General features: G+C 31.1%; 1 protein-coding gene across 1 annotated transcript; it reads right to left on the reverse strand.

Moving 5' to 3' along the window:
* Positions 1 to 12,690: 12,690 nt before the first annotated feature.
* On the reverse strand, positions 12,691 to 14,885 carry LOC111484214 (amidophosphoribosyltransferase, chloroplastic-like). The gene has a single exon (XM_023130725.1). The coding sequence runs from the start codon at positions 14,769 to 14,771 to the stop codon at positions 13,026 to 13,028; it is 1,746 nt and encodes a 581-aa protein (XP_022986493.1). The 5' UTR covers positions 14,772 to 14,885; the 3' UTR covers positions 12,691 to 13,025.
* Between the last annotated feature and the right edge of the window lie 2,739 nt (positions 14,886 to 17,624).

A 17,624-nucleotide genomic window follows, 5' to 3' on the forward strand; every position in this document is an offset into this window, starting at 1 on the left:
AAATAAAGTATTAAAGTATAGAAATAGATTTTTTTAAAACTTTTTTAAAGTTTAAAGAATATTTTTTTAGATTTTACGCCAACGTTTTAAAACACGTCTACTATACCACACAATTTGGTTTAATTATTTTGTAAATAAAATAATGAAATGTTAGGCATTTAAAAATTTAAATGAAAATTAATATCAATTTCTTTTTGTCCCTAAAATTTATGAATTAAACTAAAATTAAATAAAAGTTTTTTTTTTAATATTTTTAAATATCTTTGGATCATTTCCATTTTCGATAAAAAAAAACATTCAAATAAATTAATAATATTTTATAAGCTAAAATATAATATAATTTCGACCTAGGAAAGAAATCTCAATTCACATCTTTCCTAATTTATTTTTGGCTAAGAAATTATATATTTTTAAAAAATAAAAAGAAAAAGACAAATCTTAACAAAGACGACCGAGCGGTTGGCAACGTTGAATGGTCTGCTCCCAAACTTCTCCTAATACGTTACGTTTTGTTTTCTGTCTTTTTTTAAAATTTATTGTTTTTCAATTTTCTTTTAAATTAAATAAACGCGCAAATCACACGTAATTTTTGTGAAAAATAAAATAAAATAAAATAAAAAAGAAAAAGACGATAGTTTCAATAAAATAAGCCTAGGAATCTGCGGGGAGCATCTCATGATTTAGTTTTTTTTTTATAAAAATAAATTAATTATATATTCAAAAAAATAAATAACCGCCTCCCAAAAATTAATTAAAAAAACACCAGATATTGGTAGGTGGGCCCCACAGGTTGACGCCTCGTCAAACTACTTTTTAACGGACAGTCAATGACGGGCTCTTCTTTTTGTCTTTTCCGTTATCTTCCGTTACTAGGGCATATCAACCGTTCATTATGTGGGCCCGCCATGCATTTTTTTCATTTCTATATTAAATTACACAATTTCCTATTTTTTTTTTTCTTTTACTAAATAAGATGAGAAGTTAATTTTTTTACTCTTTTTCTTTCTTTTGTAATTAATAATTTATTTATAGAACATTATTAATATATTATTAATTCATTATGTTTTATATTTATAAATTTATTCAAATTAATTTTAAAACATATATTCTCGATCAATATAATAAATATTCAAATTGAAAATTAACATAAAAGAGAATAACGAATATCTTCGATATTCGGTATTAGATTCTAGCATCATGGTCTAAATTTACAAAATCTTATCAACTAGAACGAAACCTTATTTAAAACGAGGTTCGAGAAAAGAACACGTCTGAGTTGGTATGCATTTCAAATTCATGACGGGTTCGATATAAAAGTTACAAATATTTTTTTACAAGTTATTGGGTCGATGTTATCTGAACAATCATTATCAATTTGAGCATACTTCAACTAAATTATTACTAAAAAAAAATCAGATATATATTATTAAACTAAAAAATAATTAAGAAATTGGTCGAGATATTTGGTCAATAACTTGGCCCACGTACACTCTTATCTATTCCGCCTCACGTTCAATTGTTCCTTTGTTATATTTTAAAATAATTTCAAATTTGGAAAAAAAATGGAAATTAAATTTTCTTAAATATATAATTTATTTTAAAAATTGTAAAATGTTAATTTATTAGTTTTATTTTATTTTTTTAGATTTTATTAATATTTCATTGATATTTTTTTAAAACTAAAATTTTTATGACGTTTTTGTTTGTTATTCTTTTGTGGATTTATTGAATATTCCACCATATAAGCTTATATTTTATTTTTTACCAGTTTATAAAATTTAATTTTTATTAGGATGAGAAATTAAAATTAAAATATATTAAAATGGAAATAATTAAATTTCTCTTAAATAATAAACATTAAATTTAAATTTAAAATAAATAAATAAAAACACCACATGTATTTTAGCAAAACACATCAGCACCCTCATGTGGTCGTTATCATTAAAATATTGTTTCACGATGCATGTAACTAAAATTTAAGATTATAATTATATATATATATATATAAAAGTTTTAAAAAATCTAGAAAATGCCATTAAATTTTAAAAATGTTCAAAAATACCCTTGGTTAGCTTTGAATTGAAATGTTAGTAATATATTCCAATTTCCAAAGTCCATTATTATGAATTTTTTTTAAGTTACAATTATTTTTTTAAAGTTACATAATTCGAGAAATAAGGTATATAAGATTTTAATGTTTCATTGATTTTTTTTAATAATACTATTTAAATTCAATATTTAACGATAGGGAAGAATTGAATTTTAATATCTGAATCCATGTTTATAGTAAAATAGAGTATCACCATTGATTAGGTATGAAAAATAATTTTCACATTTTAATATATAATTATATTAGATTAAAAAAAAAACTTATTTGATAATTTAAAAAAAAATATTTTTAAAAAAAAGTTAGGGACTAAATTGAGAATGGTTGAAGAATGAGGGAGTATTTTGTAAATGTATTTAAAAATTTAGAGGGAATATTGGGAAAAAGAAAATAAATAATGGAAACGTTAATTAAAGAAATTGGTTTGATAATGTTGGGAGACAAGGCTAATGGATTGGAGCGTGGATCTGGACAGGCTTGTCCTGTGTTTTTCAGTGACGGAGGCGCCGCAGAGTATGGGCATTTCGGTCTTTTTACATTACCCGAAATCACGGGGAGTGTACGATAGAATGACCGTTCGTTGTGGCTCGTCGATGACGTGGCAGCACCAGATGGGTCTGTGAGGATCCAATGTAATCTCATTTTACGTCTATTTGTGATCAAGTGGATTCTGATCTTTTGTTGAGCAGTGGGTCCCACTTCATTGTGGGCCCAGATTCCCTCCAAGATTCTCCCTTTTATTCTACCGGCTGTGTTGTCATGTTTTTTTTTTTTTTTTTTTTCTAAGTTTTTATTTTATCTTAAAAAAATAAATTAAATAAATTAAATAACCATTTATATAAAATTTACTTAGTTTAAGCGATATTTTTGTGAATGTTTGATTAATCCACCACACCTAAATGGTATGAAAGTTATCTTATTTATAATCAAATGAATTATAAGGATATGAAAATAGTAATAAATGGAAAGATACCTATGATAAATATTTGCCTTATAATAAAATATCAAATATAATATATACGGTAAACTATAATTTATTACTAAATATCCTTAACAGTTTTCATATTCTTTAGATATGTTATCGGTTCATTAATGTATTTCTCATTTATTCACGTGTTACATGTCCCATTAGTTTTTACATTGATTCGTCCCTAAACCACGTCTTACTGGGAGAGACCTCCTCTAATACCATTTTGTAATAACTCACGTCTAAATAAATTTCAAATCCTGAACCTAGTTCATTACATGTTTTACTTTCAAATTTATTTATAAATAAATAAAAGATTATTATTAATAATAAATTTATTAAACATCAAATTTAATTTTGTGAGTAAAAATTAAACTTTTTAATTTTGTATTGATTAACAAATTTAAAAAAATATGTATTAATTGATAATTTTTAGAAGTAATCCCATTTTATTTATGTTTACTCATTTTAGTTTTCTTGGTTTATTATATTATTTCTAAGAGTTTTAAAAGATAAGTTAAAATTTAATAATAATAATAATAAGTAAAATCTGATTTTTATTTTAAATCTACGTGTTGGTATTGAAAAACTTACCAAAAGAAATTGTGATAAAGAAGAACAATTAAAAAAAAAATAGAAAATAAAAACAAAATAGTCATCGAATAATACTTTAATTTATTATTAAAATTTGTATTTAAATTAAAATGTTTATTTGGAAAAGATAAGAATTACCATAAAAGAAAATTCCAATTTTGACCTTCACTCCCTTTTCTTTTATTCCAACCTTATAAATGATCGTATATTTTTGACATTTTATTCTAAAAATTCTACTTTATATCAGTTCAATGTATTTACATGATTTAATATATTAATATTTGAACTAATTTTAATTATTTAATTTTAGAAAAAAAAATATAATATTTTAATCCGTTCTTGGTTTTAATACTCTTTAATTAATTAATTAATTAATCACTTTATTTATTTAAATTATGAAATAACAATAAATAATATTAAATATAGTGTAGGGATAAAGTTCAAAATATTTTACTTTCTTAATTTAAAAAAAGGAAAATATGTAGTATAAAAAAAATAATTGACTAAATTAATAAATTAATTACAAATTGTGAAATTAAAAAAAGAAAAAGAAAAAAAAAAGGGGGAACCGCCATCGCGTTCGGATTTGATGGATTTGTGGGATGAAATGTCCGTAAAGAACAGAGCATCAGTTCGTAATGTTCGCATCTTCTCCTTCTTTTCAATTACGTCTTTGACTGTTTCTGTGAATTTTTGTTGCCGTAAAAGCAAAATTTCGTTTGTTTAATGGCCGAAATTCAATGGCGGAGGTTGAATTTTTTAGGTTTGAATGAATTGATCGATGACTTTGGATTTCGTGTTGGATGAATCGATTGAGTCTGAGGCCTTTTGGTGATTTTCCATATCTGTTCTTTTGCTTTTTTTTTGGAGAGAAGCAGCCGCCGGCGGCGTCGGCGGCGGTGCAGTTTTGCTTTGCGCACAAGGTGTTTGATTATTTTACCCAACCAAGAAAATTCCACTTTCATGTTTTATTTATTTATTTATTTATTTTTTGTTTCAACTTTTTCAAAATATACATTGATTAAAATCAATAAGATAGTTTAAAAAATACTTATAAACATATTTGGAGAGCGTAGTAGTACAATCATATGTTATATTCGGTAAGGATTATTCACTCCCGAAAAGAAATCTATCTCCCAATTGATTTGAACCATAGATATGATGATTTACTTCACGAGCAAGGTTTATGGTTCAATTAAGAATGACCCAATTACGTCAAGGTTTGAAATCGAGGTTTATGGTTCAATTTCAAAATGAAAGAATAGAAGAAACATCTGACTCTTTTATGTAGGTCCAGCTTAGTTCGAGGGATATAAGTTAGCTGGTAGATTTAACAGCGGAATAGAAATTAAATTCATTTTTTTTAATAAGATAGGAATCTTTATCTTCTATAATTTTTATATTTAAATTTAAAATTTCTCATTTTGATGTTATTAATATTTTTATTAAAGTAAAATTTAAAAAAATAAAATAAAATTTGGACTCCTTTCTTTATTATTATATTTTTTTTATCACTCTCCTTTTTCATATTTATTTTATTTTAATTTTTTTATTCACTCTTTGCTTATGGATATTTATTTTATTTTTATTAATTTAATAATTTATATATTGAAATTGATTTGAAAGAAAATGAACTACAGTTTACTTTTTTTTATTATTTATTATTATTATTATTATTATTATTATTTGTAATTGGAAAGGGGATTAAGTTTATTATTTATCTTTGGATTAAAAAAATTGGAGAGTCTAATACTTTAATTAATTAAGTTATGTTTAAATTAATATATTTTTTTTTAATAAAAAGACATAAAGTTAGGGGTGTACGTTCAACTCAAGAATCTGAGATTCCAAACCGAATTATAAGGGTTGAGTTGAGTTAGATAGCATTTCGAGTTGGACTGGGTTGTGTTTTTAGGACTCGATCTGGTTTGACTCGATTTCAAGTTCAGTGTGCAAAGAATTAGGTTAATAAAAACCGACCCGATTTCATTAAAAAAATAAAGAAGGAAAAGTCGAACACACAAGGTCCTAGAGAAAGGTGAAAGCTTTTCAAGCGGAATGACTCGAACTCAGTTTTGTCCAATCTCTACTCTAGACACACATTGCCAGTACTCAACCTTCGAGTTCTTCTTCCTCATCCCAGAGTTTTTCTTCTTCGAGCAATCAACAACCAGTAGCCTCCACACATTCAACAGTCCTGTTGAACAGTCCGACAATCCAACTCAAAAATAGAGAGCTGGGTTGAGTTGGGTTACCAACCTAACCCACCCGAACTTTTGAGTTGGTCCAAAAAATTTCTTCAACCTAACCTAATCCGACCCACATACACCCTTACATAAAAACATGTATTTTTAGAGCTAAATATAAATTCCGAATATCTTTTGTGTAGGGGCAATATTTTCAGGGGCAAATATGTAATTTGGCGGATGCATAGGGTAAAGGGAATTGGAAAAGATAAGGGACATGAGATAAAAGTGGTGTGAAGGCATCCAAAGAATGCTTATTATGTTCCATACCTACCAATAAATCGACTCACATCTCTATCGAACAAATTGCATTCAAACTAGCTCTCGTGTAAAATGATTCGTAAAAGGTGTTTATTCGAGTCAATTTATTTACATCCCCACTAATACCCCTAAACTTATCTTTGATGGTCGATATGGACGCCCTTAAACCCATGATCATATTGCCAAGCTTGGTTGAAGCTATGCTTGAAGAGTGGGGGATGCCACAAATTGAGTGGCAATGGAGCAATGTATTAATTGCAGCACATTGTGGCAAGTTGTAGTTGAAGATAAGGTGGTAAAGAAGCATGTGGCAAGAGGGCTTAGCTTATGGTGCTTAGTAATTGCCCTTTGGGATGTCTCTCTTAAGCTGATGAACCACTAGCTCAAGATGAGTCACTTGTGGTTATAGCTACATTGTATGAGTTGTGTATTACAAGCACGTGAGCTTATTAAATAAATCTTGTGAGATCCCGTATCAGTTAGAGAGAGGAACGAAATATTTCTTATAAGGGTGTGGAAACCTCTTTCTAGTAAGATGTATGTTAAAATCGTGAGACTGACGATGATACGTAACGAGCCAAAACGAATAATATAAGCTAGCAGTAAGCTTGATTGTTACAAATAGTATTAGAGCCAGACACTGAAAGGTGTGCCAACGAGGACATAGGGTCCCTAAGTGAGGTGGATTGTGATGAGATCCTACATTGGTTGAACAGGGAAACGAAGCCTTTCTTATAAGGGTGTGAAAACCTCTCTCTAGTAGAAGCGTTTTAAAATCGTGAGGTTGAGGCGATACGTAATGGACCAAAACAAACAATATCTACTAGCGATAGACTTGAGCGGTTACAAATCTTACCACATTCAAATGACCTTCTATAACGTAGTCATGTTATAAGAGACGCAGTGAAATACTCGAGCCATTAGGTATCGATCCATATTCTAAATTAGGGTTTCAATCCTATTTTCAATTCACAAACCGAACACAAACCCATTCCTTAAACAAAACCAAAAATTAGGTAAGCAAATAATTAGCTTTGGATGATTTAAGAAGACAAAGATCCCTTTTGACATCATCTAATCTCACATAATACACACAATACATATAAGGATTTGGTTACATTAAATTCCACAAAGCTTCATTCTTTATATATATATATATATCATGAAATTGATATCATATCATTTGAAACACTTTCAAGTGGGTCTATTTTGGAGCACAATCCAACTAGTAATTGTTTAGGTAAAACAATGCACTTTATTGCCAAAAGCCAACACTTTTGAGAAGGAAAAAGGGGAAAAAGATGCAATATTTCTTGTGGGCTTGGCTTTGGTTTGTGGCTTATGGAGCTCCAATTAGGTTGTCATGTGTCTTTGGACAAGTATAGAATTTAGTGGTTGAGAAATGAGCAATGAATTTAGGTCTCTCCATCACACCCAATACCTAGTCATACATTAATTAATCACCTTATTTTGATTTCATATATCGGGCGCAGAGGCGAGGCGGGGAATTGGGCTAGGACGGGGATGAGAAACATGGTCTCATTCCTAGCCCCATTTACCTAATGGGAAGAAATCTCTCTCCACTTCTTCCCTGTTTCTCGTGTAGAAGGGGAATTGTAACCGCCCAAGCTCTCCCCTAGTAGATATTGTCCTATTTGAGCTTTCCCTCAAGTTTTAAAACACGTCTTCTAGGGAGAGGTTTCCACACCCTAATAAAGAATACCCTAATAAAGAATGTTTCGTCCCTCTCTCCTACCCGACGTGAGATCTCATAGGAATTCTCGTAACAGGTAAAATGAACATCTATGCATAAAACCCATTGGAATTTAGAAAGTTTTTTTTCAAAAATATATTTATATTAAGTGGGGTGAAGATGGGTGGGGTATGGAATATAATCCTCAACCCGAGTCCCATTTATCTAACAGGGAGAAATCTCTTCTTACTCCCTCATCTATTTCTAATCGCGAAATCCCGACCCCATTTGGGGTGGATCTTTACAAGTTAAATAGACATCTCTAGTTATACACTACTTGAATTTATGAGCAAGGAGGATTCTTTCATACACATTACTTGTATGTTTCTCAAAGATTCTAATTGTGAGATCCCAGTTCAGTTGGAGAGGAGAACGAAATATTTCTTATAAACGTGTGAAAAATCTCTCCCTACTAAACGTGTGAAAAAACCGTGAGGCTGACGACGATACGTAACAGGCCAAAGCGGACAATATCTGCTATCGGTGGGTTTGGTATGTTACAAATTGTATGAGAACCAGGTATGTGTGGATTGTAAGATCCCACATCGATTAAAGAGGGAAACGAATCATACATAACTGGCCAAAGCGGAAATATTTACTAACAGTAGGCTTAGGCTAATATAATATAAAACTTTTCTTCCATCATCCTCCATTTCAATCGCTAACTTAACTACAACGAATTAACAAGAACAAGAACCACTAAGAACTTTAACGATATCAACTTTCATGTGCAACTAAACTTCATACACGTCTTCAACCATATTTAGCGTTCGAAATCTTTCCATTGTCATTTCGTTTTCTCTCAAATCATTCACCATTGTCATAACCCTATCTATTGGTTGGACTTGAATGACATCCACATATTATGTTAGTTGAGATAAAAAGATGAACAGAACATGCAAGAATAAACAAAGAAAAATGAATCACTGTTCTTGATCGGATAAGAACAAAGCAAAGATGCATAAAGTTGTTGTGGTTTCTACGTATTTTGTCCGACAAATTTGGTACAAATTTGTGTTGTGTTGTGTTGTGTTTTCAGATTCAAACTTTGAATATTAGGGTTTTGCAGACAATGGAATAATTAATGGGCCAACCAAAGAAAGGGGAATGAATGATTATGACTCTAAGAGGCCATTAACGCCTCTGCCCCTTGTCTTCTTGGAAGGCCAAGCCATGCTACTTCTCAATCAAACCCTTATCTAACCACGGTTCGTTCGTGCTCACTCAACTTCGACAATTTTTTTGCTACCCACTTCTATATTTTTGATACTCGAACTATAGAAAAAAGAACGAAAGTTTTACGTATCTGTTTGGTTTCAAAATTTTGAATATAGTTTTAATTTGAGATTTCATTTATAAGAAATGTTTTGTTCTTCTCTCGAATTGATGTGAGATCTCGCAATCCACTTTTCTTGAGGTCGAGCGTCCTCGTTGGCATACTGCTCGTTGTTTTGATACCATTTGTAACGGTCCAAGCCCACTTCCAACAAATATTTGTCTGTTTTGATCCGTTACGTATTGTCACTAGATAGAGATTTCCACACATTTATAAGGAATGCTTTGTTCCCTTCTCCAACTGATATGAGATGTTTTATATTGGAATGTTATGAGTTTTTAGATATAAAAAATAATTAAAAAAAATAACCCAACTAGCTTGTCGACCGATTGGGGATAGAGTCAAGGACTTGCTCGGTTTAGGTAAATATCTAATGCTCTCCCCGTCATCTTGATTATTATTCAAAATAAAGTAAGGAAGTCCTTTTCTTAACTTTCACGGTGCGGGAGACTGGAGAATGGGTCAAGTAAACTCCCCTTCCGAGGTTGTTGTGCTGATCATACTAGTGTTAGGGGTGAGAACCGGTGGCAGCTCACCTCGAGAATAGATAGTTGAGTTATGAAATCTATTTCGGTTGTGCAAATCACCAACCCATTTCAAAACAATTTTTTAACCTAAACCCGTATACACCTCTAAAAATTATTATGAAACTACAGTGGCAAGAGTTTTAAATTTTAGAACTTAGGACCAATGCAAACTGTACACAAGACTCGAGTAGAAAAATGTAATATTTTGAAACTTAAGAACACTTTTGCACGTTCGTTTATGAGTCGTACGATGTAATTATAGGTGTAGTTGTAGGTTCGAGTCTTTTCCTTATTGTAACGGTATCGTCATGAGCTTACATTTATCGAGCTAGTTCTTATCGATATATAAAATAAAATATTAGGTAGAGGTTGAGAGAAATTAGGACATGGGAACACATAATTATTAGGTGATTGGGGGGTGTCCTAGAGATAAGGTGGTTTAAGGGTTTCAATTCCCAATACGAACAAAAGAAGTTCTATATATAATATATAATAAACGATGGAATATGACCTAAATTTTTGAGCTCATCAACCACATGACCTAATTTTTCTTCATATTTTTTATTTTTATATTGTTGGGATATTATTGTTAATTGTTTCCCCCCAACACTCTTTTTCATTACCAATTTTCAAATCATTTATTTTAGATTTTGAAAAGGAAATTACGGATTCGACACTTGATGATCCCAACATTCTTTTTCATTCCCTCAGATATGGTTAGTGGAAATTATCACCACAGACGAACATAAGTCCTTCCATTCAACATAAAATTGTTTCGAGTAAAACATGTTTAACTATGAAATTTCTATAATTGAGTTTTTTAAATATATAATCTATGTTCAAAATATGTTCCTGCTCCTTCCCCGTTCTTTCAATGGATTCCTCACCTCATTTGGGGTAGATCCCGACTCCACGAATTAAAAAGATATCTCTAATAGACCGAGTTAAATATGAGCTCATGGTTATCTATGGGTTAGGTTTGAAGTATTGGGCCTTAAGATGGGCTGATTTAGATAGAAAAGGCCCAATTAGGTTGAATATGATGAGCCCATGGTGTCCTATGGGCTTATTTGATTTAGTACTCGTTCTTAGGAGCAAATTGGTTGAGTATGACCATGATAGTCTACTTGGCTTGTTTGGAAAAGGGTTTAGTAACCTTACGTTTTAAATCATTGTTTAATAATCATTTAGTTTTTTTATTTGAGCTTTTTGAAAATTAAATTATTATTTTATATTTGTAATTAAGTATTACATGTTCATCGAGCCACGAAAAACTCAAAATAGTTATCGAATAAATTATTAGAGCTAGTTTTCTATATATTAAAATTTATAAATTTTAGCGAGATTTCTCAATTTGAATTGAACTTAAAAGTAATAGTAATAACCGCACACTTTACTAACTAGTTCCATCAAAAAGTAATAGTAAAAGCCTCGACGAGTTCTATCTAAAAGTAATAGTAAAAAATGCACATATTATCTACTAGTTTCATCTGAAAGTAATAGTAGAAACTGCACATGTTACCAACTAGTCCATCTAAAAGTAATAGTAAACACTGCACAAATTCCGGACTAATTTTGCTCAAAAGTAATTGTAAAAACTGCACTGACTAGTTCCATCTAAAAATCAATGTAAAAATCTACATATGTAATCGACCAGTTCCATCTAAAAGTAATAGTAAAAACCGCATAGGTTACCAACTAGTTCCATCTAAAAGTAATAGTAAGAACCACGCACTTTATCGACTAGTTCCATCTGAGAGTAATATCAAGAACCACATAGATTATAGACTAGTTCCATCTAAAACTAATAGCAAGAACCACTCACGTTACTGACTAGTTCCATCTGAAAGTAATAGTAAGAACCAAGAACCACGCATGTTACCAACTAGTTCCATCTAAAAGTAATAGCAAGAACCACACAGGCTATCTAGACTAGTTTCATCTAAAAGTAATAGCAAGAACCACACAGGCTATCTAAACTAGTTCCATCTAAAAGTAATAGCAAGAACCACACAGGTTATAAACTAGTTCCATCTAAAAGTAATAGCAAGAACCACACAGGTTATAAACTAGTTCCATCTAAAACTAATAGCAAGAACCACACATGTTACCGACTAGTTCCATCTGAAAGTAATAGCAAGAACCACACAGATTATAGACTAGTTCCATCTAAAATTAATAGCAAGAACCAAGCACGTTACCGACCAGTTCCATCTAAAACTAATAGCAAGAACTACGCACGTTACCAATTAATTCCATCTAAAAGTAATAGCAAGAACCACACATGTTATATACTAGTTCCATCTAAAAGTAATAGCAAGAACCATGCACATTACCATTAGTTCCATCTAAAAATAATAGCAAGAATCATGCACGTTACCATCTAGTTCCATCTAAAAGTAATAGCAAGAATCATGCACGTTACCATCTAGTTCCATCTAAAAGTAATAGCAAGAACCACACATGTTATATACTAGTTCCATCTAAAAGTAATAGCAAGAACCATGCACGTTACCATTAGTTCCATCTAAAAATAATAGCAAGAATCATGTACGTTACCATCTAGTTCCATCTAAAAGTAATAGCAAGAATCATGCACGCTACCATCTAGTTCCATCTTATACATTCGTTCAATCTAAAAATAATTGCAAGAAACACAAGAACACCCAGGTTATATACTAGTTCCATGTAAAAGCAAGCACACCCAATTTGCTAGGATCATAAACATCAACAACACTGCAGAAACATATCTTCACCCAGCAAAAATCCAATCAAATCAATTTTTCAAGAGATTTCAAAGAGGCAAAAACAAATCTACAGCTGATCACAAAAATACTACGCCTTACAAGGGTAAAAAAACCAAGAAAAGCATACCATGTTTGGCAAGATCTCCCCCAACTAGCCATAGTAACAGCATCCTGTCTCCCCTTTTATTATTACTGTTATATTTTAACAACAGTCAGGGCGTTCGGGTCGGTGTATACCCAGAACATTCGACTTATTCTATAACGAACAACCGTCAGACCATACGACATTCGAAGTGTCATTTAAAGCACCAAAGAATGCACAATCAGCATAAGCAAGAAGGTCCTTTTTGCAGCGCCCATTAATCATTACATAACTTATTACTATAAATTATGCATTCCCATCAGTAATCACTTCTATAATTCTAAAATGGTGACGGACATAAGAAAGACAAACAAAAGCAAGATGATTTTAGTTTAAAAGTTAAGATCAGATACCCCCAACTTTCTCCACTGTGGGATGATTATCAAGATTCTGGTTTCTATTGGCTTGAACCCATCCTCCATCAATGGATTCCAAGCTCCCATTCAAGCCATCATCAACGAAATCTCCCACCCTTTTCACTTTGATCTCTCTTGGCTCAACTGGGTAGTTGCCTGAAAAGCATGCATAGCAATAGTTTGGAGATTCACTGCCCAAAAGCTTCTTCAAGCTATCAAATGGAAGAAAAGCAAGTGAATCAGACCCTATAAACTCCCTTATTTCCTCCACACTCATCCTGTTGGATATCAGTTCTTCAGAGCTTGGTGTATCCACTCCATAGTAACATGATCCTATAATTGGAGGGCAGGCTATCCTCATATGCACTTCTTTTGCCCCTGCTTCCTTCAACAATCTCACAATCTTTGAAGATGTGGTGCCTCTAACGATTGAGTCATCAACAACCACTACTCTCTTCCCTTCCAACACTGCTCGAACCGGCGATAGCTTCAGCTTCACGCCGAAGTCACGAATCTTCTGTGATGGCTCAATGAATGTCCTCCCCACATAGTGTGACCTTATGAGGCCTTGTTGGAAGGCCACCCCAGCTTTGGCTGCATAGCCAAGTGCAGCCACTACTCCTGAATCTGGAACAGCTATCACAACATCACAATCAACAGGGGCTTCGGTGGCAAGTATCTCCCCGAATGTTCGGCGTGATTCGTAGACAGAACGACCGTAAACAACAGAGTTCGGGAGAGCAAAGTATATATGTTCAAATATGCAAGATTTAGGCTGTGGATGAGCCATTAAACAAAGGGATTGAATACCATTTTTATCAACCACCACCACTTCCCCAGGGAACACTTCTCTCTCATATGTAGCTTCAATTAAATCAAGAGCACAAGTTTCAGAAGCAAACACAACAGCCCCATTACTCCTCCTACCCATAACCAAAGGCCTAAAACCAAAAGGATCACGAACAGCTACCAATTTATCTTCTGTAATGAAAACCATAGAATAAGCCCCTTCAAGCTGTTCACAAGCATCAACAATCCTCAACAAGAAAGGTCTATGCTTAGAAATCGCAATAAGATGAAGAACAACTTCAGTATCAGAACTAGTATTGAAAATGGAACCAGTATCTTCAAGCTTAGCTCTAAGAGAACGATAATTAACCAAATTACCATTATGCGCAACCCCAACGGAGCCAAATCGGTAACCAGCAACAAAGGGCTGAACATTCTTAAGCATAGAAGATCCAGCAGTGGAGTAACGAACATGGCCAATAGCAGAATCGCCAGGCAATTGATCAAGTTTGGCTTCACTGAATACCTCAGCGACAAGGCCAACGCCGGTGACGGACTGGAGAACGTTTTCATTAACGGAGACGATTCCAGCACCTTCTTGACCGCGATGCTGGAGGGCATGGAGAGCCAAATAGCAGAGGCGAGATGCCTCGGGGTCGCCATAGATTCCGACAACGCCGCACTCCTCACGGGGCTTGTCGTCTGAATAGTCGCCGGAGAAGAAATCGGAGATGGGGCTTTTGGCGGCGGAGGCGAGGAGGAAGGGTTTAGGGGGATTGGAAAGGGAGAAGGAGTGGGAGTGGGAATAGGGGAAGTGAGATTTAGGGAGGGTTTTAGAAGACAGAGAGAGAGGGGTTTGAACGGAGGGGTTGGGAGGAGAGAGAGATGAAGAAGAAGAAGAAGAAGATAGAGAAGGGAGTGTGAGGGTGGTGGTGGCGGCCGCCATGGAAGGAGGAGGAGGAAAACTGGGGATGAGAGTAGAAGACGGTGGCGTTGTGTGAACTCAGCGACGGAGAAGAGGGAAAGCCGTTTGCTTTTGCTTATTCTATTGATGGTCGTCTCTAGGTTTATAAACACTCTCAAAACCTTCCACTTTTCAAATTCTTTTTATTTTATTTTCCAAAATTATTTATGTTCGTGTCCCGAGTCAATAAAATTTCTTTGACCTAACTCGAATAGGTTCATAACTCAACCATTTATTTTCAAATTAGATTAAGTCGCATTATTTGGTTGTTCTCGTTTATCCCCGATATATATTACATTTATATATATATATATATATATATATATATATATATATATAAAATAAAAAAAAAGTGAGTAACAGAATTTGTGAAATACATGTGGATAAATCATTGTACCAATAATTAATGAACACAAATTCCTCTTTTTGGTGGTTAGTAATTAAAGTTTTATTATTATTATTATTATTATTATTATTAAAGTTTATAAAGAAAGAAAGAAAGTATTTTTTTCCTAATAATAAAATAAAGAAAATATGATTTTGGTTTAAAATGGGATTTTATTTTAAAAAACGAAATATGTACTTAATACCAAAATTATATCTAAGGAACGGTTTAAAAAACTTTTTAATTTGAAATTAATTAAATGAATATTTATTTATTTAAGATAAAACGTGGATTAAGAAACATTTCATGCTAAAATTGGTTTTTTATTTTTTTTTTCCAACTATTTTAAATATGCAAAAAAAAAAAAAACAAAAAATAATAAATAAATAATCAAACTATTTTGGACTTTTCATGTACGTTTATAAATTGAATTTATACCTTATCGGTAAACATAAAACAATTTTATTGCCATTTCTACCCTACAATTTACCTTTAAAATAAACAAATTTCATAGTTTTTTTTTTTTTTTTTCCATAAAATTTAAAAATTTACCCATTTTGTATTTACGGTTTAAACATTTTAAAGTGAAATAAAATTAAAGAAAAATTAATAAATATATTTGTAAATATCCACTCGAATTGTTTTACCAAATTTTGGTGGTGAGGGAGAGGGAAGGGACCAAGGTTAAAGAGGTCCACGTACTCTGAATGATGACGTGTCAGTACAATCCATTGACCAGGCTCAAACTTTTTTTTTTTTTTTTTTATCATTTAATTCAATCACATCAAAATTTCAATGATAGGAATTTTCCCATATTTATTTAAAAGTAATTAATTAATTAATTTGAAGCATAATATTTTTTTTTATAATATACAAAATATAATACATTAAGTTAGTTTATAAAGTTAAAAATATGTAACAAATTTCTCGATTATTTATATTTTATTTTTGTTATTTTTTTCTTATGTTTCACTGTAAAATAACAATTTTGATTTATTTTATTCCACGTAAAATCCGCGAACGTTTAAAAATATTGGAATATTGACACGTCATATGAAAATTTAATTCCATGCGCGCTGACTAAGTAATAATAGTTGTAAAAAATTATTAAAAAGTTAATTCAGTTTTGATGGAAACGTCAGCACATGGCTTTTCCAAACTGCATGGCTGCCAAGTCTGAGGTGGAGATTTCTTTTCTTTTTCACCGCTGACGTGGAGTTTTTGCTGACATGGAGTTTATTAAAATATATATATTTAGAAGAATTTAATTCATTGTCTTTTATTTGCTAAAAAAAATACTAAATTCAAAAATAATTTTTTTTTTCTTTTTTATTTATACCCTTCAACTTATTTTAAAATTAAAAATTACACAAAAAAATACGTAGCGTTGCAGTGCACAAGACATACGTAGCGTTGCAGTGGGCCCACTAAGTGTCGAATTTAGATTTCAAATTTTGATCTGAATCTTAGACATGAATCATTATATTTCTTCTTTAATATGTGAGCCGAGCCTTTATTTGTGTGTGTTTTTCAATATATCACATCACGCTTAATTATTTATTATTATATTATTATTTTAGCATCACAATGTAAACATTGGGATAATAGTTGAAGATAAGTACGAGCCAAATTAGCGTTCCACTCGTCCAAGATTATCAATAAGGCAAGAGTTGACCTAAGAATAAGCTCTCCGTCTTTATGTCAGACACATGTCTAAACGATAGAATAAAAATTAATGAATAAAGTGAAAAGTGAAAATTTTAAATTATTTTGATATTGATAAAAAATTAATGAAACTAATTTAATTCTCTTGAATTAATCAATAAAAAATGGAACCTGAAAATAAATATTAGGTTAAATTAATAAAAATGTGCTTAAACTTTACACTTGGTCTCTAAAATATGTCTAAACTTCGATAATATCTTTGAATTTTTTTAAAAAAAAATAATAAATATTGTTACAATTAATTTTGAGGTTTCAAAAATATGCTTATAACTTTTAAAATGGTTTAAAAATATCATTTAACTAAAAGAAATAGTTTTCAAAATTTCAATTAATAACTTAAAAAAAAAATTAAAAAATAATATTAAAAAAATTTAATAGTATTGATAAAACTTTCCAGTAAAGTAAAACAACCTTTAAAATATTTTTAAAATATTTATTTATTAGATGATCGAAGAATCTAATAATTAAAAATAATATTAACTAACATTCTTCAATGGTACAATGTTTATAAAAATAAATAAATATAAGTGTAGCAATCAATTGATATTTATTGGACAGATTATTTATTTTTAATTCGACATTTAATCAATGGAAGAAAACTTATATGGAATAATTTAAAAGGATCTTCTCTTTTCCACCACAAAAAAAAAAAAAAAAAAAAAAAAAAAAAAAAAAAAAAAAAAAAAAAAAAAAAAAAAAAAAAAAAAAAAAAAAAAAAAAAAAAA

Source organism: Cucurbita maxima, unplaced genomic scaffold, assembly GCF_002738345.1.
Source record: "Cucurbita maxima cultivar Rimu unplaced genomic scaffold, Cmax_1.0 Cma_Scf00009, whole genome shotgun sequence".
NCBI lineage: Eukaryota > Viridiplantae > Streptophyta > Magnoliopsida > Cucurbitales > Cucurbitaceae > Cucurbita > Cucurbita maxima.